The sequence below is a fragment of the Plectropomus leopardus genome, chromosome 20, assembly GCF_026936395.1.
Source record: "Plectropomus leopardus strain MGB_pleo_1.0 chromosome 20, ASM2693639v1, whole genome shotgun sequence".
NCBI classification, from domain to species: domain Eukaryota; kingdom Metazoa; phylum Chordata; class Actinopteri; order Perciformes; family Serranidae; genus Plectropomus; species Plectropomus leopardus.
The window spans coordinates 10,528,059-10,555,354 of NC_142195.1; the positions used below are offsets into that span (position 1 = coordinate 10,528,059).

General features: G+C 40.1%; 1 protein-coding gene and 1 long non-coding RNA gene across 2 annotated transcripts in view; both read left to right on the forward strand.

Moving 5' to 3' along the window:
- The window catches only part of LOC148186175 (uncharacterized), a 29,544-nt gene extending 26,583 nt beyond the window's left edge, over window positions 1-2,961 (forward strand). The window contains exon 4 of the long non-coding RNA XR_015775242.1: window positions 2,606-2,961. This is a non-coding gene — a long non-coding RNA (uncharacterized LOC148186175). The remainder of the gene's footprint in view (window positions 1-2,605) is intronic.
- Window positions 2,962-6,839: 3,878 nt separating this feature from the next.
- Window positions 6,840-27,296, forward strand: part of hcn1 (hyperpolarization activated cyclic nucleotide-gated potassium channel 1) — an 87,733-nt gene continuing 67,276 nt past the window's right edge. Inside the window, exons 1-2 of the mRNA XM_042509368.2 lie at window positions 6,840-7,491; window positions 15,373-15,796. Of these exons, the coding sequence (XP_042365302.2) occupies window positions 7,136-7,491; window positions 15,373-15,796 (780 nt within the window). The 5' untranslated portion in view covers window positions 6,840-7,135. The remainder of the gene's footprint in view (window positions 7,492-15,372; window positions 15,797-27,296) is intronic.

The window sequence follows — 27,296 nt, forward strand, 5'->3', positions numbered from 1 at the left end:
ACCTTGGCATCAGGAAATAACTTCTGCTGTATCTCAGTCCTGTAATATACAGTATGTTACTATATACATGTTGGAGCCCAGTTGCTGAAGTAAAATGATGGCATTGTACATTTCTGCAAATCACAGATATGTTACATTAGTATGTTTCATACATACGGTATGAAGTACTTCAGACTGCATGTGTATGAGCTTTTGATGACAGGTAAAGACATTTCCAGCTGTAAGTGACAAAAGCATTTTTTAACTGAGAGTTTGGGACTTTTTCAGACTTGTTTGTAAGCACAAAAGTGACTATTTTTAAATGAGATGGGGACATTTTCAGCAGTTTTTGTAACGCACTATGCACAACTGCCTTCAGTCTCTGACAACCAGTGAAAGTCCACTAGTGCACTGTAATTTCTGCCTGAATGTTTCTGATGTGTTTAGCTCTTGTATCAGTATGGAAGCCATAATTCCAAATGGGAAACTTTTTCTGAATGCAGCCAGTTAGAGCTTGACAATATGCAAACATTAATCCCTCACATCAGCTAAAGTCTGCCATTTAAGGAAATCAAACCCAGATTTAATGGATATAAGGCTATTATGTCAATGCACAGTATTTTTAACCTCTACATGGCCAACTTAACAACTGTCTTAAGGTAGTGACCAGTGACGTTAACACTCACAGGTTGTAAACATGGAGATTTTTCCCAACTCTACCATGACAGGCCTCAAATCCTGCACATGTTCAGGTTATACAGTGTGCAATTTCAAGTTAGAAGTTGTAGGACAGCTGCGTGGGTCAGGCACCCGTAAACCATTAGTTATTCCCTTTTAATACTATGCAACTGTAGCCGCTGACAGTGTGACAAGACCTCATTTGCTTTGATTCACACAAACTGTTGATAAGCAGTAGATGACCATTAATTTATGGATGTAAGTTTAAAGGTTAAGTGCGGCTGTAGCCTTTTGGCTGCATAATCTGCAGAGGTTAAACAAGAGCTCAGCTGTGTGGATCTAATTATGATATGGTAATGCCAACTGTCACATTAACCCCACTGACATGTCACTGGTTTACTTGTTTGATTGATGCGTATAAGTCCCAGCATGCTACTGTGTTGCAACTGACTTTGTCTTGAGGAAATGGTGTATTCTGCAAGTGTTTCATTCTAACTTAAAATTTTTGCTTCAGTGTTGCCGGGTGTTCTTATATTCTAATGAGACAAGTGGACGAGTTCATGGCTCGGTGAAAACTGCTCACTGGCGAGGAAGAGCAACAAGGGGACGGTGTTTTTTTCTAAACCCCATTAATTGGGTTGCTCGTTTTGATGTTTTCAAACCTATACCCCATCATTTTATCGTAATCATCTTCTTGACTGAGCTCCGTAATGCCGTCATTTGTTTATACCAGTCAGTTTGCTGATTAAGTCAACCTTGGCCTCAGCTGGTCCTCGTCCAACGCCTCAGCTTCATCCCTGAGGTCCATGATACCCTGATAGTCTCAGCTGGAGCCGGACCAAAGCTTGCAATCCTATTACAACACTACCATCTTCCCAGCCCCAATCATGGTTTAATTAAAGCAGTCAGTCATGGGACAAGAGTCCAAAGAGGACAAGTGAATTAGTAGTCATGTCTGGCCCAGGAGGTGGAAGATTTGTATTTTTAATTTGTGTCAGTTATTGAGCTTGGTCTCCCGGATGTTTCAGTGACACCAGAGGTGATTTACAACTTTTACCTCCAAAATTAACTTTGCTATGTAAGACCTCTAAAACAATTGACACCAGAGATGATGTATTTTAATCTACTTAGTACGCTGTAAAAAGTTGTCAAAAGCTTTTATGTTTTGTTTTGTTTTACTATTTTCTTGTGAGCATTACTCCAAATGTTGCCTCAAAATATTGTGAGCAGAAACAAAACCTCTCTAAGGATCAAGCCACTATACATTGAATGACTCTGCAGAAAATGAAAAGGGGCCAAGGGGGGCATTGTAACACAATGCTGCCATCCTGTAGCTGGCCGATTCTATTTGTGGCAGAAGCAATGGCTGGCAGAGCGGAGGTATGTAATGTTTCATGTCCAGATGAGGTATTGACTGTAAGCAGAGATGACTGGCTGTAATCTTAGAGACACAATGCAATTTCAGCAGGGCCAATGAGACCATCATAAGGAATCAGGAGCACATTTTATCATGCCAGAGGCAGGATATTCGGCTCAACATTTTCTGGATATTCTGTGCTGTAATAACTATAAGGCAGGATTAAATCCCACTGGGATCATCTACGTCATACAACATACAGCGTACTCAGTTTATTTATTCTGTTTCTTTTTTATCAGACGAAAAATGTAGATGTTCGACCGACACCTGCAGTTTTCCTCAGAAGCGTCACCTGACGCTGTGACATTTTTTTTCTGATAAAAAAGAAACAGAATAAATAATCAAAATAAGAAGACAGAGTGAACTTGCTTAATTTAGTATATTCAGCTGTTTAATGTAAATTTCCAGAGTGCATAAGGCTAGAAATCTCAAAACTGATTATCTCATTTTTTTTTCTGCATTATACTCTTCTCTGAATTTGATGAAAACATTTCAACATCTCATTTGTGACATTTCTGACTGTTGTTTCAGTGGAGGAATCATCCTGCAGATTCAGATGCGTGATGACGACACTTGGCATCAGTAATGAGATCTGGCCAGACCTACAATAAAGCTTTACTCTACATGAATTCATCTGACGCACGTTCCCCTTCCGGTAAATGTATTCTTCTTGTATTTATTCGCTGACATGTGAATGAGTCATCTGGGATTTGCACTTTGTTCAATATCAGTATTACTTTAAGCCATAAATCTTATGCAACATTTTTTTTCCGTCTGTACCCATCCCTGCCCCATTAACTGTGTAACTGAAGTTACACAAGCGTTGTGTAGGGGAAACAGTTGGCATGCCAGCTAATCCAACCCAACACAAACCCAGCTGAGAGAAAAAAAACGCACAAAAAAAAAAAAAAATCAAGGGATGTCTGTTTCAATTACGATAACATTTGGATCATTACATAATAATCCACTACCAAACATGCAAAATATCTGAGCTAATGTCCTCTCCGGTGATGAACACAGCCAGCTGTGGTTTTGTGTAGCCATGAAAAGACTGAGCGTGTGGGTTCAGTGTGGGTATGTAATGCCACGTTGTGGAGAGAGTCACAGTCTTAACTGAATGGAGCTCTCTGACTGTTCTATGTGGAGTTTCTATTGTTATTTATTTCATAAAAAATGTATAAGAGCCCGTGTTAAATATTCAAAAAAACAAGCAAGAATGTTAATGAGAGTTTTAATTCACAATAAAAGGCACAACAAAGTATACACAGAAATTAGTAAAAGTATCTGTGTACATACAGTGTTGGTTGAAGAACTTTTCAGAATCTTTGCTTTAGTAAAAGCAGCAACAACTCAACAGAAAAATACCTCATTACATGTAAAAGTGCTTACACACGTCAAAGTACATAATGTCAAAAAAAGCATTACTTTTAAAATTATCTTGCAGGAAAATGTGTGTGTTTCTGATACTTGAACATGTAAGCAGCATTTTGTTATTTTACTTTGTCAAAATTGAGCTAAATTTGCTTATCCACAGAGGTGGAACCAAGTCATTGTCTTGCAAGTCACAAGTATGTCTTAAGTTGCTGCAAATCCCGAGTCAAGTCCCAAGCTGTTTAAAAAAGTGTAGTGGAGTAAAAACTAAAATATTTCCTTCTAAAGTGTAGCGTACAAAAGGAATATAAAGTGGCATGACCGATATACTCAAGTAGTACCTCAGATTTTAAGTACAGTACTTGATTAAAGCATTCATATTTACTTGCTTGGACATATAATATTTCATTTAATCAGTAAAAACCTCATTAAAAAAACTTGTATTCTTCTGTTTTTGAAGCAGTTATGATGACAAAAGCCAAATATCACTCGTGTAGTTCTTGAGGGCACAGAGCATCCAGATATTTTGTAGCTTTTTTGATACTTTGTTTATTTATTATTGATTTACTAATTTTCTAATAATTGACTTTCCATGCCATCTCTACAGTTATCTACTGTATGTCCTGTGTTGCTGTCCTGTGTTGTTACACCTCATTTCTCTGATAAATATTCCATTGCTGGTTTGTAATTTAATCTCTTTAATTTAATTCTTTCTGTGTCTCTTTTCCTCCTTTTTCCCCATTCTGACTTTTTTAGGGGTGGAAATTTAACTAAACATATTTACTCAAGTGCTGTATAGACATACACATTTTAGGTACTTGCACTTAGCTTGAGTATTTCCTTTTTATGCCACTTAATAGTTCCACTCCACTGTATTTCAGGGGAAATATTGTTTGTGTTGCTGTTTATATTGGGGTTTTTTTTGTATTTATCTGACAGCTTTAGAAGCCACTTTCCAATGAAGATTTTTTGCATACAAATTGTGATGTGCTTTTAACTGTTTAGATAATCATTTAAGTCATTTTTCATATAAAATGCCAAACATTTGATGGCTGTAGCTTCTTGCTGCTAATTTATTTTTAATTATTTCAATGTTTGGACAATTAGTTGGACAAAACAAGCCTTTTGAAGGTTTAACTTTGGTCTCCTTTATGATGGGAATTTATAATTATTGTCTTTTTTTATTATAAACGAAACAATAGAATAACTTGGAAGATAATCGTTAATAGTTAGTAGTTTTACATGAGCTCATGAGCTTTTACTGTTGTAGCTTAACCAACTACAACGGTAAAATCCTGTTTTAAAATTAATGCATAAGTGATAATATTGTAATTTTATGTATAACAGGCTTTTATCATCCACTGTTGGTATGTTTTTGTGTGAAAAGTTATGCTTCAAAACCTTGTGACCTTTGTGCTGACGGGAGTAAAGAAGGAAAGACGCAGGTTGGGGTGATGGAGGGGTCACTAAGCACAAGACTTATCACCAGGAGACTGGTGTTTGGTACTTTGAGTGAACTTTGAGTCATTTTAAGGTATGATGTTACTATGTTTCTTTTCCTGAACCTTATCTCAGTAACTTTACTTGCGTAAACCTAACCTCTGTAAATTTATGTCAAGTACGCAACTTTACATTGAAATGATGTCATTTGACGGAGTGCTAATTTGTAGTATATCATACAAACTAATGTATGAGGATACATTGCAGTAGAATAGTGATAAGGGACAATTTTTTGCAGTGAATACTTTGACATTTAATTGTTTAAGTACATTATTGTGTACTTGTATATTTTTACTTAAAGGTCTAGTATGTAGGATTTAGCTGCATGTAGTGATGAGGCTGCAGAACTGACACTTCTGCGTAGTGCCAAGCGTGTAAGAGAACTATAGTGCCAACCCAAAAACATGACTAGCCCCGTTAGAGCCAGTGCCTGTAGAAAAAGCATATTAACAGCTTATTCTCAGCTAACAAAAACACCACAGCTCTTATTTTCAGATGATTATGAACTAAAGAAAACATTGTGATGATTATTATATATCATTTCTGCCAAAAGTAGCCTACATTATTGTGCACTTGCATACTTTTAGCCAACTTAAGTAACATTTTGAAAGCAGGACTTAAACTTACAGAGTATTTTTACAGTGTGGGATTAGGGATTGTACTTTATTTATTTGAGTAGGGAAGGGGCGGTGACAGTGACTTTTACATAAGAAACCTTTATTTTAAAACAGTGCACAGATGGCTGCTTTATGTTATCCCTTTAAAATCTGAATCGACATCAGTTTTCTTGCGCTGCATTCAGACACCTTTCACAAGCTAATTAACCCTTTAAAACCTGAACAAATTGGTTTTGAAAATATGGGAAAAATAGTAAATAAGCAACTTTGCAAGAAATGTCCCACAAATTGCAAGAAATCAGTAAAAGGTGACAAGAAAATGACTTGAAAATTAGTTTTTGGGGGGAGAATTATTGGAAAATTATCAAAAAGCCAGGGAAAAACATCCACTTTATTTATATTTATTATAGTTTTAGAATTTAAGTTATGTCATGGAAAAAATGTATAAATATATACATGTATTTTTTATTTTCACCGCTTTGTTTTTTTAAAAATATTTTACTTGTAACTTTTTATTAAAGTATTTATTGTTAATTTTGGGCAAATTCTCCTTAGGTTGCTCATGGCCTTCTCTTGGTGTTTTTGAGAGAAATCAAACCAGTCTGCTCAGGTTTCAAAGGGTTAATATTAAATGTTAGAACAGAGAAACTACCTTTTTTGATTTAAAAAATAATTGTCAATGCTTTGGGAGTACTTTATCATCCCCAAATGTATCCGTCATGACCCCCCCCCTTTTTTTTTAAACACACTACCTGATTAAGTCTTCTCTTAAATGCACCATACAGATGATTTCATTTGTTGCATATTGTCTCCTTTGAATGCATAATGAAGCTCAGGTTGCTGGTATGCGAACAAGTGCTTGTTGCAACTATAGACAGCACAGTGCAGTCAGCGCGTCCGCGCTCTAAATGTTGGATCATATCTGCAACACCTTAAAAGGTGTGATTTCCACAAGATGTTGTACTAGTTTTCTCATATGACCAGTGGAACTACGATCACACCGACATCACAATCTGCTTCACCGTGTTGTCTTCTATTATCACTCCTCAGTGGGAAACAGACCTGCCGCCAGTCGAGCCACAGGAGGCACACATGCTGTCAATTCATTACAAAAACGCACGTCTTCATTAAGTTGGTATAGCATTCGCCGCGCTCCTATAATGTCTGTTCCCTCCCTCCATGTGTGATGCTGGTGGGAGAGGAGGGGAGAGGTGACGGAGGGGGGCTATCATGAGCCACATTATGTAAATAAGGTGCAGGGGCATGTGCCAGTTAAACCGCAGTGCCGTGCGAAGTGAGACAGAAGCAGAGGCTTTGGACGGTTGAAGCCGGGGCCGTCGGTAGATGGCGGTAACCCAAGAAACCTGATCCACAGGGCTCTCGGGCACTCTGTCTCAGTTTGCAGCACTCGCACTGAAGGCAGAGGAGCTGAACAGTTTGAAGGACATAATAAGAAAAAGAGAGAAAGCCCAGGAGAGCTCACGGCGGCTCCTCTCGAGTTTTGCGCGCAGCCCTCCTTAGCAGGAGACGGAAACCTTTGCCAGCAAGAAAAAACGGGAAAACTAAAAACGCCATGGAAGACAAATCTAATTCGTTCTCCAGCAACAAGGAGGAGAAGGCGGATGGGAATAATGTTTTTCAGAGGCAAGACTCGATACAGAAAAATAACACGGGGAGCCAGAACATGAAGGACCACGGCAACTCAGTGGGCTTCAAGGGGGAGCGGGAAGAGGCCATGGTCGGTTTTGACGATCTGGAGGGGGCGGCCAGGCAACATGGTTTTATGCAGAGGCAATTTGGGGCCATGATGCAGCCCGGAGTCAATAAGTTCTCCTTGCGTATGTTCGGCAGTCAGAAAGCCGTGGAGAAAGAGCAGGAGAGGGTGCAAACGGCCGGATACTGGATCATTCATCCATATAGCGATTTTAGGTAAGGGCTGGAAAAGACACCTGCTCACCCTCCCCTCCCTTTTTCACCCACCCCTCCCGTCACCCGAGGGTCTGCAAGCTATACACTTTCACACATAACGCTCTGTCATCGGCACAGCCTGCCCCGAAGCGCTAATCTACCTCTGTATTTAGGCAATCAGGCTGGCTGAAGGCTTCACTGACTCAAAATGTGCTCAGTGAGTGTGTGTGTTTCATTGCGGCATTTTTGTTATAATAGAGAGGCACGCATTTAAAGCAAAAGGTGTATCAGTGAGATGTCCTTGGAAAAAGCATGGTGAATGTCATGATTTAAAAAAACACCTTTTCCACCCCCGATTGCTTCGCAATGACAGCACAGTGGCAGGTTCCTCATTGCGACATATTCGACTCGTGCAGGGGCGACAGTACCTGGACACAACGTGACAATGCCACTGCAGCATCACGGTTGTAAACATTTCATTGTAGGCGGCGGTATAAGACGACGGGCCTGTGTGGCAAAAAAAAAAAAAAAATGCACAGAATGCGGTAAGATCGTGCAGGGGAGCGATTAAAGAGAAAATGGCCGTGTTTTTGAATTAATCAGTCAAAACTGATCATGCAAACAGCTGACTGGTGATGAATGAGTGATGTGTTTTTGAGGGAGATGATGTGATGGAATGTGTTTGTTTTAGAGGCGATCATGCCACGCTTCCTCCTTTGGCATGCAGCAAATGCCACAGTGACATGGTTTTTGATATTCATACATATTTACCTCTTAACATGGTTTGTCTGGAGGTAAGCAGGGGTGTCATAGTGGAGGGAATGGGGCTGATTTCCCTGGGTCCCAATGGGAGGAGGACCCTTAAAGAGCCTGGAATGAAAACTTTGGTTTTGTTTGCATTTTGTTTTTAAATATTTCTAAGTAATTAGTGCCAAAACTAAATTAAAAATTTCTAAATAAAGGGCACCCAGTTGCTTACCTGTATAGTGGGGCCCCATGTACTGAGGTTGTGTCCTAGCTGCAGTAGCCACGGGTCTGACTCCAACCTGCAGCTCTTTGCTGAATGTCATCCCCTCTTTCGCCCCCTTTCATGCTTAAACTGTCCTGTCCTAAAAGAGAAAGAAAAAAACTGACTGTGAAAAAACAAATCAAAACATGGGAGGAATATATAAATTGAGAGGAAGGGCGGGGTGCCCACAGAGACTGCTTATGCTAGGGGGCCAGAATCTGGTGCCCCTGGCTGTAAGGGAAAACACAGTAAAGACTGCCTGATAAAACCCCACATTATTACACATGTATGGTCAGCAGTGTTGCAAATGAACTCAGCCACTGAGTTCAGACAAACTGCTTCTAATTTGCCTTAATTTGTGTCACATTTCTGGCACACTGTGTTCAAATGGTAAACAAATGAGATCAGGTACAGCCAGGACCTGTTCTTCACAAGCTGCGTGTTTACAGTTCACCACTCAACCAATTAAGCATCTCATCTGGCCCAGTCTCTGCACCAGTGTCCCCTGGCACAGCTTGATGGTGACAATCATCCGCCGTTTTCCATTGAAGCTACATGTAACTTGCCAGGACACGTTGATCCCTCTCCGCCTTCAACACCGGAGCTGTCCGTGGTCCTGAACTCAGAGACAGGCCTGAGTTTGCAGCGCTCTTGTTTCCCTCAGCTTTTATGCTGCTGCTGCTGATTCAGAGCTGCTGTAGTCTGCAGCTGAGTAGCTTTGCATCGCTGTTATTGATAAACAGTGATTTTAATGTGACAATAAACACATCACGTTAGCTCTAAAGTGCACTTACCATATAATCACATAAAGAATAATGCTAACTAGGATATTCTGCACTCACCCACACAGGGACACTGGCATATGCACATGCCCATGTGCTCACGCAGATGTACAATGATGGTGGGCAAGGATTAGTAGCACAACACAACAGTCAATGAGCTTAGCAATCTCTGAAAACAATTATGTAAGGAGATTGACCCCCCCGTTTGCAAGATGGCCAAACCTGAACAATCCTGTGATATGCATACCTTTTGCACAGCTGGCATTGAATTAGTTGTCTTAAGGCTGTATTTTTGATCTACTGTATGCTGAACTTTTTTGAAAGAGATGGCAAAATTAGGAGGAAAGAAGCTCAAAAATGGGAAATAATGTTATTGTAGTAGACAAACAGCATGTTGTGGGGATTTTGCAATTTAATTTCTGCTCAGGGAGATCGGTCTGTTATTTCACTAACTCAGCCCCCTAAGGTTCCTAGCTTGTGACATTTTCCAAAGGGCGTTTTTTTTTCCATAGGAAGTCCTTGTCCTCTAGCCAGTTTAAAGACACAACTCCTTTATGCCAGTGTCATTGCCTCGTAGCTTGTAATTTGAGTTTATATCCCAGTGCTTCAAACTACCTCTCACGCTGGTGAATAAATGATGGAAGTGCAAGGGTACACTTTGTTTGGCAGCACCTCTTGTTCTGTAGCTTAAAAGCTAATCTAGTTCTCCACTGATTATTTTTTGTTTGCTACAGAAGTGTGTATCACTATCATCGTTATATATTAAATATTTTCTCTCCTCTATTACTTTCTATAATGTGGAAAAACTTTGTTTGACCAAAAAGAGAAAACCCTGTATGGTCTTTTAATGAAACTCTTACGTAAGTACAGCCTATGAATGACACCACTATTCACACAGGCTTTATATCGCTTTGTGGGAGTGTTTGAAACTCAATATCCAACTTATTCTTTGTACACAGTGGCTGCTTAAAGATTAATGGCCGGTTAGTAATATTCATTATTCATAGATTTTTAGAGAGGGCCCCATGCATGGCCTCATACACCTCAGGTTATGCTAAGGAGAGGCCTTTGTCATAGCCTGAAAGACTCTCTGTGTTGTTTTGAAGAGGGTGCCTGTTTGGCCAAGACCATGGCCATATTTTTACTTGCCGTTTAATTTGTTACCTAGAATATATCACGCAGAAAATGAAGGGCCGTTTCTTTTATGGCAACCTCTCAACGTTGCCCCAAAATTACATGTTTTCTCTCAATTTTAGGATCCAGTATGGAACATTTAACATATTGCCCGCCAAGAGATGGATCTACAGAGAATGATAGTTGGTTGATGATCCGTACAGTCAGAGATGACTTTGACCTCCATTTATGTGATCTGAAATCCCATTTTTCTCCCTGTATACATCAGCTCTTGTAGCATGCTGTACTCATCACATTGCAGACTGGACAGGGTCAGGCTCTCCTGAGTATGCTTGTATGGGGTTCCCTGTGTTGCTTGGCAGGAGTGATCTGGCATTGATTATGATGGAGTGCTTGTTGTAGGGAGGAAACCTACGAAAAGAAATGAGTTGGCTTGATTTTGAGCAGGGTTGTTTGGCTGGTCCTTTGATCTACAGCAGGGGTAGTCACAACTCTATGATCATTGGTGCTGCATGCTTTGGGGTTCTTCAGCTCCAATATCATGTTTTTATAGGTCCAACAAGCTATAAAAGTCGCAAATCAGCTTTTGGTCTAAGAACTTTAATGGCTTTTTGTTTTTTTGTTTTGTCTGAAAGGTTTTTTCTGTGCTATATTGGGGCGATGCTTTTTAAAATGGGTTCATACAAGGTGCATACATCTGGCAGAGGACCCAATGCTGTGTCTGCAGTGTTATTGCAGAGCCTGCTGTGTTTGGAGAAAACGATCCAGTGATCGCAGCTCCCACCTCAATCAATCAGAGCAGCAGTTTGTTGGTGTCTTCTAGAGCAGGTTGACAAATTGAAGGACTCAGCAAAAGAAATGACTAGTGGTAGTGCAGGGTGCAGAGCTCATCTGGATGTGAATTCATAGCTGCAGGTGCACCAACAGAGCTGCTGAGCCTGAAACCAAGAGTTTGACTGGTGTCTGAGTGCATTGCTAAAATAGGAGCTGCATTCACAGTTGGGCGCACATGCTCTTAGCTACTGGTTTAACTGGAGCTGGGTGCATTTTAGAGTTAAAGCATTGAAGCAAGAGCTTAATACAGTGATGTTGTAAGAGCTGGGTGCAGTCTGAGCTGTCATTAGTGCTGACTGCATTGCCACACTTTGGGACTGGCACTTTAAAAAGAAAGTGAGCAACTCACTTAGCATTCAAACACCTGACATTCTTTTTGTTTTTTTAGGATTTTGTTTACTCTTTAACTAAGTAAACAACTTCTCTCTAATGCAGCATGTTTTGTTGTTTCCCCATCTATAGTTTGTAATTCAAGGAGTGAAACACAATGTTTTATTCATGAGATAAGTGGGTGTCTTAGAGGTCGTGCACAGTATAAATGCTTCCTACACATGCCATGAGGAGACAGAAATATCTTGAAGAAGTGGGCACTTTGTGGGCTTTTGACATATTAATATGAGTGGAAAACATCACACATTTAAATAGAAAAACAGAAATTTCACAGATGCCATGAAATAATTTGTGAGTGGTATAAGGATCTTTCTGATTTTCCTTTTAAACCGTCACAGATTTTTTGTAGCAATTAATTTAATACCGTATTGTTAGTGTTAGTTAATACTCTATTTTTAGTATTTAAAAAAGTAGTTTTGATCAAAGCAGTGCTGTTACGCACATTATTGTATAAATCAATTTATTTTAGACCATGAACTTTGACTTTTTGACCTTGATTACACCTGGCATTAACATGTATTCTGGCTGACTGACAGCTTTGAGTAGGGGTGTGAATGCACCCAGACCAGATTCAGAGGTGGGCTGGGACCCATATGACCACATTCTTTCAACATTGTGTATGCTCATGTGTCCTGGGCCACATTAGAGGAATGCCTAATCAGCTGATGTTCTTGCTTATTTGATTCCCTGACGATATTGAGCAAACTGTCTGTTGTTGTCGTTACATAGGATGCGACACTGATGGACTATCTCTGGATCCACTCTCCATCTGGCGAATGGTCACTTTAATGTCTGCTGGGGGTTTCATGAGCTAACAGAGCAGCATTTGCTAGACAGTCCCAACAAATTTACATCGTCACCTTCATGGCTTGACTTCTGTCATTAAAATTATTATCAGTCATCAGTCACCCGTTATTCCTAGTGCAAAGCTCACACTCCTGCAGCAGTAATGCCTCATTTTATTTTGTGCAGCAGTTCCGCAGAGTTCCAGACATGGTGAATGTGCACCAGGCACCGTGGTCGCTGCAGAAGTTTTATTTGACAGATCGGAACCAGTTCTGGTCCCAACATGCATGTGTGAAATTACATGCTACTAGCAATCTATGCATTGAGACACAGCAGCAAAAGTAGAAATTGGGTATAACACTGCACAGTGTACTGTAGTATGTCCCCTCAATGAAAACAAATAGATTGGCGTTGAAGTGTGCACATACTAAGGCAAACCCACAGCTGGTTTGAAACATTTAGTCTTTGCAAATGTGTGTATATTTTCGCATATAGAGTGGGGACGAGAGAGTGGATCAAAAGTGGTCACTTGTGGAGACAAGCTCAGAGACAAACTAAGAGCTGTCTACTTGTGAATGAATCACTCAGGACACATTTAAATAGCAGGTGTAAACAGGCTCTTTGAGATCTTGATTTTTAACTTCCCCTTTTATTTTTCTTTAAACAACTCCCAAAGTAAAGTAATATGTTTTCTACAATGATCACTCAAAATATCTAACCATGGTTTATTTTTATTTTTGTTCTTGTTCACATCAGAAAGGACTAGTTTTTTTCAGTGTGTGTTGTTATGAATCTATTGAAAAGATTAATCACTGCAGATGTCTTTACTACAGCCTCTCATTAAACAGTTAAATATAAATAAAAAGAATAACTCATACCTCACACATGCACCGCATGGACATTATCCTTCCGTGTAGACTGAAGTGGTAGCAGTAAACTGAAAGGTTGACAGTAGTGTGTGTGTGTAGTCAAAATGGTATGATTTATGGTTTTTGTGGTTATTAGCTAAGTTGAACGCATTGTGACTCATTGTGATTGTTGCATAAGTAGATTTCTACCCTTAAAACTTGAGAGGAGTGAATAGCATCAAATAAACCAAAGTGCATCATGTTCTGTTTTTTGATGTCCCACTCAAGGTGTTAAGTTGAGGCTCTCTATATGAAGAGTCCACTCCACAGGCCCCAGTTCAATGCCTGCTGGTGTAAAAATACCTATGGTGGATATTATGAACCACCTAGATGACCGCTGTTTAGTTGAAGTGAAGACAATTATCGGACACATGATCTGTGGATATTTATAAAGCCAAGGCCCCGTCTTAATTCATTCAAACGGATCCATTACCGGGTGGCCAGCCAGACAGGCAGCCTGCCAACCAGCCAGCCAGTCCATTTTCATCTTCAACAGCAGCAATGGGCAGGCAGCAAGGTAGAGCAGAGGCAGGCTGGGATGGCGTCAGCGGAGAGTTTTTAGCACGAGATAGGATTCCTGAAAGCATCTATTTTCATTCACGGTTGCCCAGCCTTTATCGAGGCCCAGGACACTTCGTGAAAAGAGCGGGGTGCTGATGAATCACTTCTGGCTCTGTTCATCACAAGACAGAGGGCAGGGACATTAACACAGCCAGGAAGGATGAGAGGGTCTCTTTCTACTGGGGCCCTGAATACATATAGCAAGGGCCAGCAGCATATTTCCTGATGTCCTTGAATCATAGTCAGGTTTGGGCCCTGACAAAAGACTAAGAAGAGGTTGAGGTAGCAATACAAACATGAGGCTGTCAGAGTTGGTCCTTATGTTTCTTACTTCCCTTTGTAGGATAGCACATGAGAACCAAAGACCCTCTGCACATCCACAGACCTCAGTTTTTAAAGAATTTCCCATGAAAATTGTTAATTGTTAAGACACTGTGGCAACCTGATGTTTAAAGTTCCATTACAGGAAAAAAGTCAGACAACAATAACAACCCCAACATTGTTGTTTAGCCACGTTTGCTCAAGGAGTCTTGGTTGGTTGGTCAGTCCCCCAATATGTACCAGAAATATCTCCACACATATAGGATAGATTGCTGTGAAATGTTGTAGTCATAGTCTCTGGAGGTTGAATCGTGCTGGTTTAGCAACCCCCTGACTTTTGCTGTTGTGCTGTCACAAAGTTGATATTTGTGAATTTGGTATAAAACAGGCCTAAAACCTCATAATTTCTTTCCAAGCCCCAGCTCAAGCCCGTGCCATGGTAGCAGTTTTGGGCCCCAAGCCTGATTAAAAATCTGAATTTTCAGTGTAAAAAACAAAAAACAAACAAAAAAACTTCCAAATATAAATACAAAACACTTATTACAAGCTAGAGCCCAACTAAAGACTCACTCACTCTGGAATCAACTGGTACATTTGTAAATTCGGGTTACTGTTGGAATGCGTTGGTTTGTTCAGAGCACCACACCCCCGGAGGGGCAAAACGTACCCTGGAGATGTAGCAGCAGATCACCAAATGAAGTGAGAGTGAGATCTTGACCCCAGAGGGTTAACTGCGTTAAATTATGTAGAAATAAAATGCTTAAATACCAGTAAACCTACGCATCGGGCCAATTGGGTTCGAGTAGAGTATCAAAGCTCTAGACCAAAAATCTGAAAAACTAATATCATTACCGTCATCCTCAGGTGAACTTTGCATTTACTGCTAATTAGCAATGATAGCGTGCTAGCTTGTTAAGCATAAATGCTGACATGAGGGTCTATCTCAAAGCACCACTGTGTTTAAGCGATGCCTTGCAGAACTGCTGTATGTTCTTAATTTCCTCTCACTTAAATGCTGTCTCACTCTTACAGCCTCAATGTAGGATTTTGATGTAAAACTGGACTTAAGCATAATACTCTCAAAGTCCCCCCAGTGCAGTCACATCCTTTGGAAATGTGAATGTTTTCCAACATGTTTTCTACCTTGCATTACTGAGTCATATGTGTTGCTTTGCAGGTTCTACTGGGACTTGATAATGCTCATCATGATGATGGGGAATCTAATCATCATTCCTGTGGGAATAACCTTCTTCTCAGAGCAGACTACCACCACCTGGCTGGTCTTCAATGTGGCCTCAGACACCATCTTCCTGGTGGACCTGGTCATGAACTTCAGGACGGGGATCGTCAACGAGGAGAGCTCTGAGATCATCCTCGACCCCAAGGTCATCAAGATGAATTACCTGAAGAGCTGGTTCGTTGTGGACTTCCTCTCCTCCATTCCAGTGGATTATATCTTTTTAATAGTGGAGAAAGGCTTTGACTCGGAGGTATATAAAACAGCTCGTGCCCTGCGAATCGTCCGCTTCACCAAGATCCTCAGTCTTCTGCGTCTGTTGAGACTGTCCCGACTCATCAGATACATACATCAGTGGGAGGAGGTGAGTATATGTGTGTTTGTCTGTGTACATCAGTGAACAGGGAAAAAAATACATAAAGAAGATCCATATAAAAGCAGAGAGCGGTGATGCAGAGTGGTTGTGTAGATGGTGGTTCTCTGGCTGGGTGCTTTTCCTGGCAGCACGGAAACAACCTTGAAAGGTTAATGCACAGATAAAATTGTGCATGTTTAATACTAATAGGTGCTGTCAATCACCGCTGGTCTGACGGCTTATCAGTGGATAACAAGTAGTAGATTCAGTTTCAGCTCATTGATGAGTGAAATTAATTCACCATCAGAAATCAGAAGTAACTGACTCAATTTTTTATTTTTTTTTTGCTTTAGTTCTCACTATATAGTGGATATAATGTATATCGACTCATACTAAAATGTACGCTACTCTTTAACTAAGAGGTAATATGAAGATAATGTTCTACATCCTGAAAGAACTGCTTTCTTAAAGGGAACCTATAATACTTTTCCATATTTTGTGTCTGTTTATAAAGTGTTGCAACGAAGGATGTTCATGTAAACACGGGCAAAACTTCAAATAATAAGGTAAACATATGAAAAAGTAATCCCTGTGAGCAAAATCCTCAGGTTTCCTACCGTTTTTTTCTTGTTTTTGCTTGCTACAACATGAGGTCAGAGTGTGCCAGATGTCTTTATATAGTCATCTGCTCCAGGCACGCTAATGTAGGTGTTGACATTACATAACCTACACATTAAGCTACATGCTAACATCAGGGAAACATGTAAACTCGGTTGCCAATGTTGTTAATTTCTGGCCAATTTCAGATCGTAATCCCGCCAGAACATGTCCAGTTGTGTTTAGGAACTTTCATTGGAGATTTTTCAGATTAAAAAGTGCCGCTATTCTCAATTACAGCAATTGCCTGGCCAAGTATAGTGCTAACCTACATGTAGTTACATACTAAGTCAGGAAAACATGTACACTTGGTTCCCAGTGTTGTAAATTTCTCCCTGATTTTAGATCATATTCCTACTGGAACATGTCAGGTTGTGTTTAGAAGCTTTTATTCATGATTTTTTATAGAAGAAATGGCCGCTATTCTCCATGACACTCATTCTCCAGCTGCAAGTGCACTGCTACATGTTGCTTTATGCTAACACCAAGGGAAATATGTAATCATGGTTGCCAGTCTTGTAAATTTCTCCCCAATTTCAAATGTCCAGTCCTGTTTAGAAGCATTTATTGGTGATTTTTAACAAAAGAATCAGAGATCATTTCCCGGCTCAAAGTACACTGCTACATGTAGCTACATGTTAAGAAAACATATAATCTTTCCGCAATTCCGAGATCGTATTCAAACTGAGACATTCGGTTGTGTTTGGCTACAATGATGATGCAGAAATGCCGAGATATGGAAGACCCTTATGTGCTGACCAATCAGAGCAGGCTTTTTTGGGAAGGGCGCTTAAAGAGACAGGTGCTAAAAAGGAGCATTTCAGACAGAGGTGTTCCAGCACAAACAGTTTGAGAAAAATCAAATGTTTTTTTTTAACATTAAAGCACGTAAACATGTTCTAGTAAAACCTTAAATACAAGTATGAATCTCAAAATGAGCATAATAGGTCCCCTTTAACGTTTTGTTGGTGTGGTTGCACCTGACGACTCTGTTGGATTTTGTGTGAACATCCACAAGGTTAAATACCACTGGACATAGCCGAGAGCGATACATTATTACCCTCCATCGAGTCATTGCACCCCCTGACTCAGACTGTTTAACCAAGCTCTCCTTCTCCTGGTAACGATTTCATTACTGCAAGATTGTGCTCCTCTGTATCATGACCGAACCATTCCAGCAGATGGATACATTTTACACATCAAGACCCAAAGCACCGGCATTATGTTTGATCTGAAATGTAGTTTAGATAAAATGTGCATGGTTGGCTATAACACTGTTATAGTCGCTATTTTTAATGAGCTAGCTGCTCCCTTTCACCTTGTCCTGAACGTCCTTGCTCCGCAGCTCCCTGTCCATCCCTTATTGTCGGACTTTCCTGTTGTTATCACTGCTGTTAATCCATGCTGTTTGTTACACTGATTGGAGCAAATTGAGTTGTTTTCATGGCTCAACCTGAACTTGGAGTGCACACACTGTATAGTTCAATTATATATCAGTAATAAAAATAGTGTGTTTACTGTATAAAGATGAACCAAAGCATTTACAAGCACACTGGCAGATATAATTTAGTGTAAATAGTACAGTTGTGCAGTGTGTCCAATTCCCAGCCCCCATGCTATGGATCAGTGAACATTTATGGTGCAGGAAAAGATCATCTTTGTGCTGGAGTACCAGTAAGGCAGCACACTTTAATAGTGTTTGTGGTATCTTATATTTTTCTGTCAGTGTATATTGTAAACTGTGTTATTTTACAGTGTAATGTGGCATTTGGAAAAACAAAAGCATTATTCATGCTTCAGCAAAGCATTACTCAAGCTCCAAATGTGGATTTACAGTAAAATACGCACACACACACACACACACACACACACACACACACACGTTACAAACCATATTCTGAAAGTGAGCACCATATGGATTGCTTGGTGTTATCTTGGCATGCATGCGGAAAGTCGATTATGAATTTCCGATCGGGGCGACACTGTATGTGATATCGCCTTCTAGTTTGCAGCGCTCCATGCAGTGGGAGGATGAGATGGTATGGACCAGGTTAGAAACACAAATAGACGATGCCGCAAGGTTAATGAAAATCTGCAGTGAGAATGCAGGGAGGCGGGCAGTGCAGTATATACAGGGATGTGTCATAATGCTCAGATACAACAGTAGAGCCCTTGGCCCTACACTCTCACTTTGTCTCTCTCATGCTCAGTCATTCCTCTTTGTCTCCAGTCGTCTCTCTGCTTGTCAAACTCTCCCTGCTTGTTTCTTCTTCTCTGGTTCTTCCCCTCTCTCACCCTCCTTTCATGCCTTTTTGTACACATTTACTCACGGTGCATCCTCCTCCTTTAGCACCTTGTCTTTTGTCTACATGTGTCCATTGTATGCTTAAAAATACAGTATAGACCATGAATACAGTTATTTTGGTGTAACCACATTAAAAAGACACACTGAATAATGGAACAACAGCGAATCAGACACATCCACAGGAGATGTTAGAGGAAAGAAAAGGCACTCGGTGGAAATATTCCCAGCTGTCGTAACATGTTAGGTGTAGGATGCTGGATTAGCGCTTTAATGGGGGGACAAATGCAGTCTCCTGCCGTCATAATGGGTTTCAAGCAGCGAACCATCATTACATCAGCCTTGGGACGGACTCGGTTAGTTATTCAGACAGTGAGCTTCGGCAATAAATCATCTCCCAGCCTGGATGTCCGTCATTCAGTCATCTGTCGTGTGCTCCCTGCCCCCCTCTTTTCACTTTGTCACCATCTCTTCCCTCCATCTGCGAAGTAAAGAGGGCCGTTATTTCATCAGCGTCAGAACTGGGCTAAGTCAGATTTGTTGTTTCGCCAGTTACTCTCTGTTGGTCATACTCTGTGGTGTCTCTTCTACTCAAAGGCCGCACACTCCCACAAGCTTCACTTTTACCTCACAGGAGCAGAATTTTCCTGCGTAGTGTGGCAGATACCAGATACATACATATTAAAAAAGATGGTCAAGAGTTAGCTTAAAGGGACAGTTCACCCCAAAATTAAAAATGCATATTATTCCCTTAACTTTCAGTGCTATTTATCAATTTAGTTTGTTTTAATGCGGCTTGCCAAGTGTTGGAGATATTAGCCACGGAGATGTCTGCCTTCTTTTTGATATAATGGAACTAGATTGCACTCTGCTGGTGGTGCTCAAAACACCAAAAAACCCTAACCTAGCATTTTCTTCAGGGCTTCTGCTTCCAGACCAAAGAGCTGCTCCAGCTGCAGCTATACCTGCTCTTTCGGTGGGGCCGTAACGTTGGCTAATTCAGTGGTGCGAGGTTTAGCTTGCAGTACATCTCCCTTTTGTGCAGTGATTCTGTTGATGAGTGTTGATTGGTTGAAAGAAAACAGTTCCTACATGAAATTGCTCACACCATGTCTGTGGATTATCTTGAGTAATCGGGTTGTGAATTCTGCCAAGAGACATTGCTGTTGAGTTTTTCAAATGTATTTTTTTTGGCGCTCTGAGCACCACAAGCCGAGTTGCATCTAGTTCCATTTTATTGGAGAGACGGGAGATCTCTACAGTCGATATCTCTAACACTAAACAACCCACACCAAAACAGTCTACAATGATAAATAGCACTGCAGGTAAGAGGAAAAGATTTTTAGGTGAACTGACCCTTTAATATGTAACTTCATTTGCCAGTTTTCACAGTAACTACTCAGCGTTTTCTTGTTAAATGTGCTTGTGTCATAACAGAAACCTCTTATGGGCAGCACTGCTGGGAAGCGGCTGCTGGCAATAATCATATAAAAAAAACAGCTGAGTGGCAACAGTATTACTGCCCACAAAGGAACTGATGCATCTTACTTAAGCAACTCACTCTGATTGTCACTCATTAGAGATGATTATTCAATGATTCTATGTGGTTGTGCCAATAAGTCATGAAAATAATGATGGTAAAACAATCTATATATGATGCAATAGTCTGAATAAGCATTAACACTACCTCTACTATATAAGATAACAAGTAAGATGAAATTGTGATTTTTTTTTTTGTCACACAAGTTCTGACCCCAGCTTGATGCTTCTAGGTGCTACTATTTCTGTCTGTATGCATGGTTCTCTCTGTGTTTGTTCAATCATTCATTCATTTGTTTGCGCACACATAATTGTTGCAATGCATGGTGCTTAGGAAATTGCAGCATACGGTGTGTGAAGGTCTGTGTACTCAAACACCACAATTTAAACAAGCATGAACCAAATCGGGGCTAGTGCACTGTTTACACATCTGGAAGTAACGCAGTGATTTTTTTCTCATGTTCTTATGATTATGTAAGCACTTAGATTAGAAGTTTTAAGTGATTCTAAGCTGCATAAACATGTTTTCACTGTATAGTATGTGTAGCTTAACTCATGTATAATCTGCACGCTACACAGAAAGTGTTTTAGGCGTTTTGTATGTGTGCCAGAAAGGGCAATAGCAAATGTAGACCAAATGTAGTTCCATCTTTGCCTGGGGAAATGTTTTTCAAGGGCATGTTGTTTTGCCTCTTTTACAAGATCTTGAGCATTTTGTTCAAGAACAAATTTTTAAGGAGGAAATAATTATCAAAACATTCTTTTGTGAAATCAGCATTTGCACTGCACAAAACCAGTATTTTCATGTTAACACTTGGTCAAATGTAATGTGAAAAGTGTGCTTGCAGTGATAAACCTGCAGCAAATTATCACCTGCATTTCTCAGTCATACAGAGCATTTTAACGTCTTGTGGCCCCTTATTTTTGATTTACAGTCACAACTTTCTTAAGAGAATAATGGATTTAAAATCAGCAGGTGGCCAGAAGCACGACTCCAGATAAAATGTCGTTCTTGTTTTTTTGGAGCCATATTTGGACGAGAGAGTGGAGCTGTGGAGAGCGAGCGGCGTGTCTGATCCACAGACTGTAGCGACGTCTCACAGACAGCCTGTCACTCAAGAGGCCCTGTCCTTAAATATGCAGAACTTGGGGCCTAAATAAAATGTGCAAGGGTGAGGTATACAAAAATTCACCCCTGCGCAGTTGAAATGAGCTATATGTTGAAATGAGCTATAGGAACCAAAGCGTTTTTCTTACCAGGCTGTAAACATGTTTATTTCTGCTTTTTAATGGGGATTGTGTTTTAAACTAGCCTCAAAAACTATAGTTTTTGGTACTCCTGTATCCGCTTCATCAGCCTCGGAGGTTGCCGCTTGGTTCTGGCTGTGATGATCACTCACAGATTATCATATTTATGTGGACTCTATTGCCAGACTAGACGTGGTGCCCTTAATACAGAATGACCATGATGGAGATTTGGTACCCCTCCCCCCCTTTCGTGTAGCTCCCTGTGCGGCTGCCTATGTCGCCTATAGAAAGATCTGCCACTGTTCATATGTGATGGTTAAATATTTCTCACCCAGAGAGCTCTGACAAAAAAAAAAAAACATATTCATAGTTTCCTACTGCTCACCTATAGTGGCCCACGGGAGAATTATATTTAATGGCTGAGTACTTAATAATTCAATGAAATAATGAGAACAGTTATCGGGGGGCATATTTTGCCCTTTCATCTGTAATTTCACAGGCATTTTCAGATCTTTCAAGGGCATTTTTGCCCCCTGCTCCTATTCATTTCTAACCCTGCTTCCCTTATGTTTTTCTTATTATTTCATGTCCTTTCAGATACAGAGCTAATTATCCCGATGACCTTACAGTCACAGTTTTTTTCCTCCAACTTCTGCTGTTACTTTTGGATATGTGCTAATGTTAGAGAGATCTTCCAAGAATAGATTTAGTTGCCACCATTTTTTGCATCATTGTATTTACTAAAAAACACGCAAAAGCTCACCAAGGGGATAACACATTTTTTACTGCTGCAGAGAATCCCCACAGCTCCCACTGCCACATCTGGCTCATCACAGCCACCAGGCCTCCTGCCAGATCGCAGCTCAGGCACAAGGGCTCAGGTTGGGCTTGTGGCAGCATACCAGCCCCCCCAGGGGCAGTTGTACCCTTTTCTGAGGCCCCAGAGAGAATTTGTGTGTCGCTCCACGGCTGTTTAAAACGTATCACTAACAAGTCAGCAAACCTGATGTTAACAGAATTATATTTTCTTTACCTATTTTAGCCATATTTCATGGAGGAAGTTCAACGTTACACAGCATGGCTAATTGATTCTCATATGGTCATTTTGTCGGTGAAGTATTTCTTGAAGTCTAAATATATTCAGCTGTAGCAGCTATATTTTAATGAAAAAATATACAAGCATCAATTTTAATGAGTTACTTTAACATTTGTTGTATTTTATCCAGTCTTTTCTCTGCAAGATGAGTCATCGGTAATTGCTTTTTGCAACATCTGTGGGGACCTAATTATTGTTTTTTCCTGCAATGCTGCAATGAAAATCTGAAAGAATACGTTAGCATAACAATTTTCAGCAAACTGAGTTAACTAATTCCCTCTGTTGGAACAAATAATTAATATATGGCAATATAATACATTATATTTTTTAATTTGTTATTGATAAACTTGGCAAGACAAGCAGTCTTATGTATAAAGCACATTTTAAACAGAGGGAGGATGAAGGTGCTGTACAAAGAACTTAAAACAAGACAATATGAAATTAAAACAATACAATTTAAAATAAAAAAATAAAAAAATAAGGGTATGAGAATGAGCATTAACAAGTTAAAATATTCAAACCTGTAATAATAATAAGGCCTAGGTTTAAATAAAAAATTACGTCATCTTAAAAATGCTTGAGAACAATATATTTAGTTTGGATTTAAAAACGGCCGTGGTTTGGGGCTTTTCTAAGATGATCAGGCAGTTTGCTCCGCTGCTGTGCTGCAGAATGACTAACTGCTCTGACACACAAAGTCGACAGTCGGCCGTCGGTCGACGTTAGGCCGTAGATGAGCTTATTGCACTAGTTGCTGCGGTGTGTCCCGTACCGTTGGCACACATCGGTCCTAGCCGGCTTTTCTCCCGCCAATTCAGCATGTTGTGTCAGCGTCAGAGATGGCGGAGCCCGTCAGTGACTGAAATCATTCTGATTGGCAGTTCAGCTCAGCTCATGAGAAGAGAAACTGAAGTGAGGAAATTAAACAAACGGCTAAAGTCACGCAGTGAGGTTGAAAAACATTTGTTATATAAGGTAAGATTGTGATCCTTTAGCCACTCAACGCTCTTTAACAGAAATGTTTCCAGATGGTTGTGTTGCTGTTCACTGGGGCACAAAAAATGTGCTTTGTTCTTTTAACACTGGATTGTGATGTTAATGTGCTAACTGGCTAACTAGAACCGTGATGGTTTATCAGTTTGAACGACGATTACAGACGTCGGCTGCCTGCTGGTATGGACAGTTATTTCCTCTCACGCAGACGCAGAACATATGTGCCGATGGCCCGTTGGCTGTATGCTTCGCATTATATTCATATGCAACTTTTTGGCCAAGATATGTCGACGGGAGGCAACGCAACAGTTGTTTTGTTGCCAGTAGTTCTCTGATGTTGGTTTGGTGTGTCTTGGCCTTAAAAGCAGCTTCTCCTGGCTGTAAAATAATGAGATATTCTCTCATGATACTGAGGGGAGTTTTCCTACTGACACTGACATTTAACTGAGAAACTGTTCTGCTTTGTGGCAGCTGAGGCCTTACCTTTGAGTGATGGCACATCATTTGTGTGTGTTTAAATGGCCCCGACTCTGCTGTATTACTCACCGTGACTTTAGTTAACCGTACTTACTAAAACACATGCTTCATAATACATTGACTGCATGCGGTAAATTCATTTTGCACCAATTTAATTCAGGAGTTTCTTTCTTCGTTAGTTAAACAGACATTGAGGTGTATCACAGTACAGCTTGTCTGGTCATGTTGCAGAGTCGACTGTATTTTGATACTGTAGTAACACACTATCACACATGTTGAGTTACACTATGATTGCCTCCCTCTATTCTCAGTATAAACATACTAGAGTAACAAGATAGGAGGTAATGTTACTAGTTTAACTTAACACCCAAAGGTGCAGAGCCTGTACATTGCTAAAACATACAGTATAGTTTCTGACTGGTGCACTTTTATTTTTTCTTCACATGTCCCCTTTTCCAATTTCTTTTTTCTGCTTTTTTAAGGCAGCTCCTGATGATGAAATTGTGTCATCATCTCATGCCATCGTATCATCACCAGAGTTGGGTTTGTTGTATAAATATGCCCTGAAGTGTCATTTTTCAAGGGCCAATCAAATGCACAGTCCTTCCCTGAAGTATTCATGTTCATTTATATCATGATCCGTGGCATGCAAGAGGAACTTTGTTTATTTTTTCATAGGGAAATTAAGTAAATGTGCGTGAGGTACATTTCATCTGCCCGTAGGAAGTGGCCGCCATGCTAGCCCACTATGTTCAGCTCCAGTTTGTCAGCATCAGAATCACAGAGCTGTCATGCGACATCGATGTGAGAGACTGAGTCACTTCTCAAGATCAGATTGTTCCATTATTTCCCACTAATGCCAGGAAAAGATACTGGTTTGTGATCCGTCTTTTAAACTGCCTAGTTGTTGTTTTTTGGGTTTTTTGTTTTGTTCACATGAGATTGGCAATGTCTGCTAGAGCCAACCTCAGGGCATGATGCAAGTGATCTGTTTAATTATAGCGTCTGCAGGGATACCTCGTCTAAAACAAAGGTGCACAGTTGATTCACAGCTCAGTTGGTAAATTGATCTGAAAGAGGGGAAAATGTGAGCCAACTGACCTGGGTATCTAGTTCACTGCGTGGGAGCAGCAGTAGAGGAGACTTTAACTACATTACGCTGGCTAAATTTGGTCTCCAGCAAAATAACCCACACTATTGTGTGACACTCTGACAGAGGACCTTTTTTTAACTCTTCCATCTTTAGACACAGTTTAACCATCATGCTGAATTAATGCCTGGACAGACCTTCAAAGGTGTTTTTTGACATATATTGATAAAAATAGCTTTTCTTTACTTGTCGTGTATAGCATTTATTATAATATACAGTGCAGTTACAAAAATAAATACATTCCTGTAAGGAAAACAAACATTTCACATCAAGGTATAGAACAAGAGCAGGTTTATATCAGAGCTGCAAGTAACAATTATTTTCTGTGTGTCTGTGCTTCTTTGACAGATACCGTAGATTATATAAAGTAATGGACGTAGACAAGGTGACGTCACATGTTTTTAGCATTTTTGCCTTTGCTATCTTGGATTTTTGAAGCTGGTGGTTACAACATTTGGATGTAAGGGTAAAGATAAATTAATGCTGGTTGCTAGCTTGGTTAGCACAGTTCTTTAAAGCCAGGGCTAAATGTATTATTGCTAATGCTAAATTGTGCTTTAGGAAAACAGGCTTAAAAAACTGAGAATTTTATTTATGTTAAGTACAAACAAACACTGAACAAGATTTTATAGACAACCAAAATGTTTCATAAACTGAAAACAGCTACTGCAAGCTGGTACTTGGTTACATTGGTGCATTTACAGCTATTGCTAACTGTGATAACGCTATATCTAATGCTAAATTAGATAAAAAGACTTAAAACCTTTAAAACAATATAAACATAGCGAGAGAAGTCCTTATAAGGTCTTTTAGTACAAAACCAAAATGTTGCAATGTTACAGTTAAGCTTGATGAACTGAAAACACACTGTAATAGCGTAGGATAACTTAAAGCTATGCCTGTTTTCTTTGAGCCTGGTTTTATGCCATAGTACCATTCCCTAAACAACGTTTACACTTAGGACATGTCAACAAATGGCCGTCACCCATCGCTAAAAGCAGCCATGCCCTTGATTATGTACACCTTTAAGCCTTAATATAATAACACTTAAACGGGTGAGTTATATAAGAATTAACCTCCCTTACAGCTGTCATGGATTTTGAAAGATGTTAATTTTTGCAGTGACATTAGGCATGGGGACAAGGTGATTAATGGGAATTGACTCACTTTTGGAGCCAGCCTCAAGTGGCTGTTAGAGGACTTGCAGTTTTTAAAACCTCCGCATTGGCTTCATTTTTCACACCTGGAGGTTGCTGCTTGACAAATACCTATTTGGTGTCTTTGAGTTAATTTTTTTCTCCAACCAACAGTCTAAAAAATCAAAGTTTTATATTTTTATTATATATAATATAATAAACTGACTGAAATCTAGGCATCATACGATGACAAAGATCATGACAAGGCCACTGCGAACTGTAATTTGCCACCTCACCAACAGATAGTGTGTGGAGTCAAAAAGATTAGTTGGCTTTGGTTTATAGACTCCTGCGGAGTTGATTCACTTGTCTCTGAACAGGCCACGCCAAGTCCTCAGCGCCTTGAGGCCTCCACCCCAGTCCCATGCAGGGACACAGGTGCATAAACACACACACTCACACACACACACACACACACACACACACACACACACACATGCACAGAAGGTGTGCTGAATCATGAAGTGCTGAATCATGCGTGAGGTTGAAAGAGAGAGCTAGAAAGACAGATGGATATAGAGGGGAAGACAAGAAACAGAGGGACGAGGGCAGTATGTGTTACATTTAATCTTTGTGTGTGTATCTCAATGCAGCAACAGTGATTCCTGTACTATGTCCCCCTGATTGATTTTCTATTGTGTTGAGACTCTTTGTCTCTGTCATTATTACAGCCTGTAATTGAAGGACAGAGGTTTTTATGACCTGGTAGTGTTTTTTTTTTTGTCAACCTCTGCTCTGTTTGCACCAACATGCCATTTATCACAGTGCTACTTTAAACAAAGACAACATGAATCTATAAATAAACAATATCTTCATCACAGAGAACAAATGATGCTTGTAGGAGGGTAACT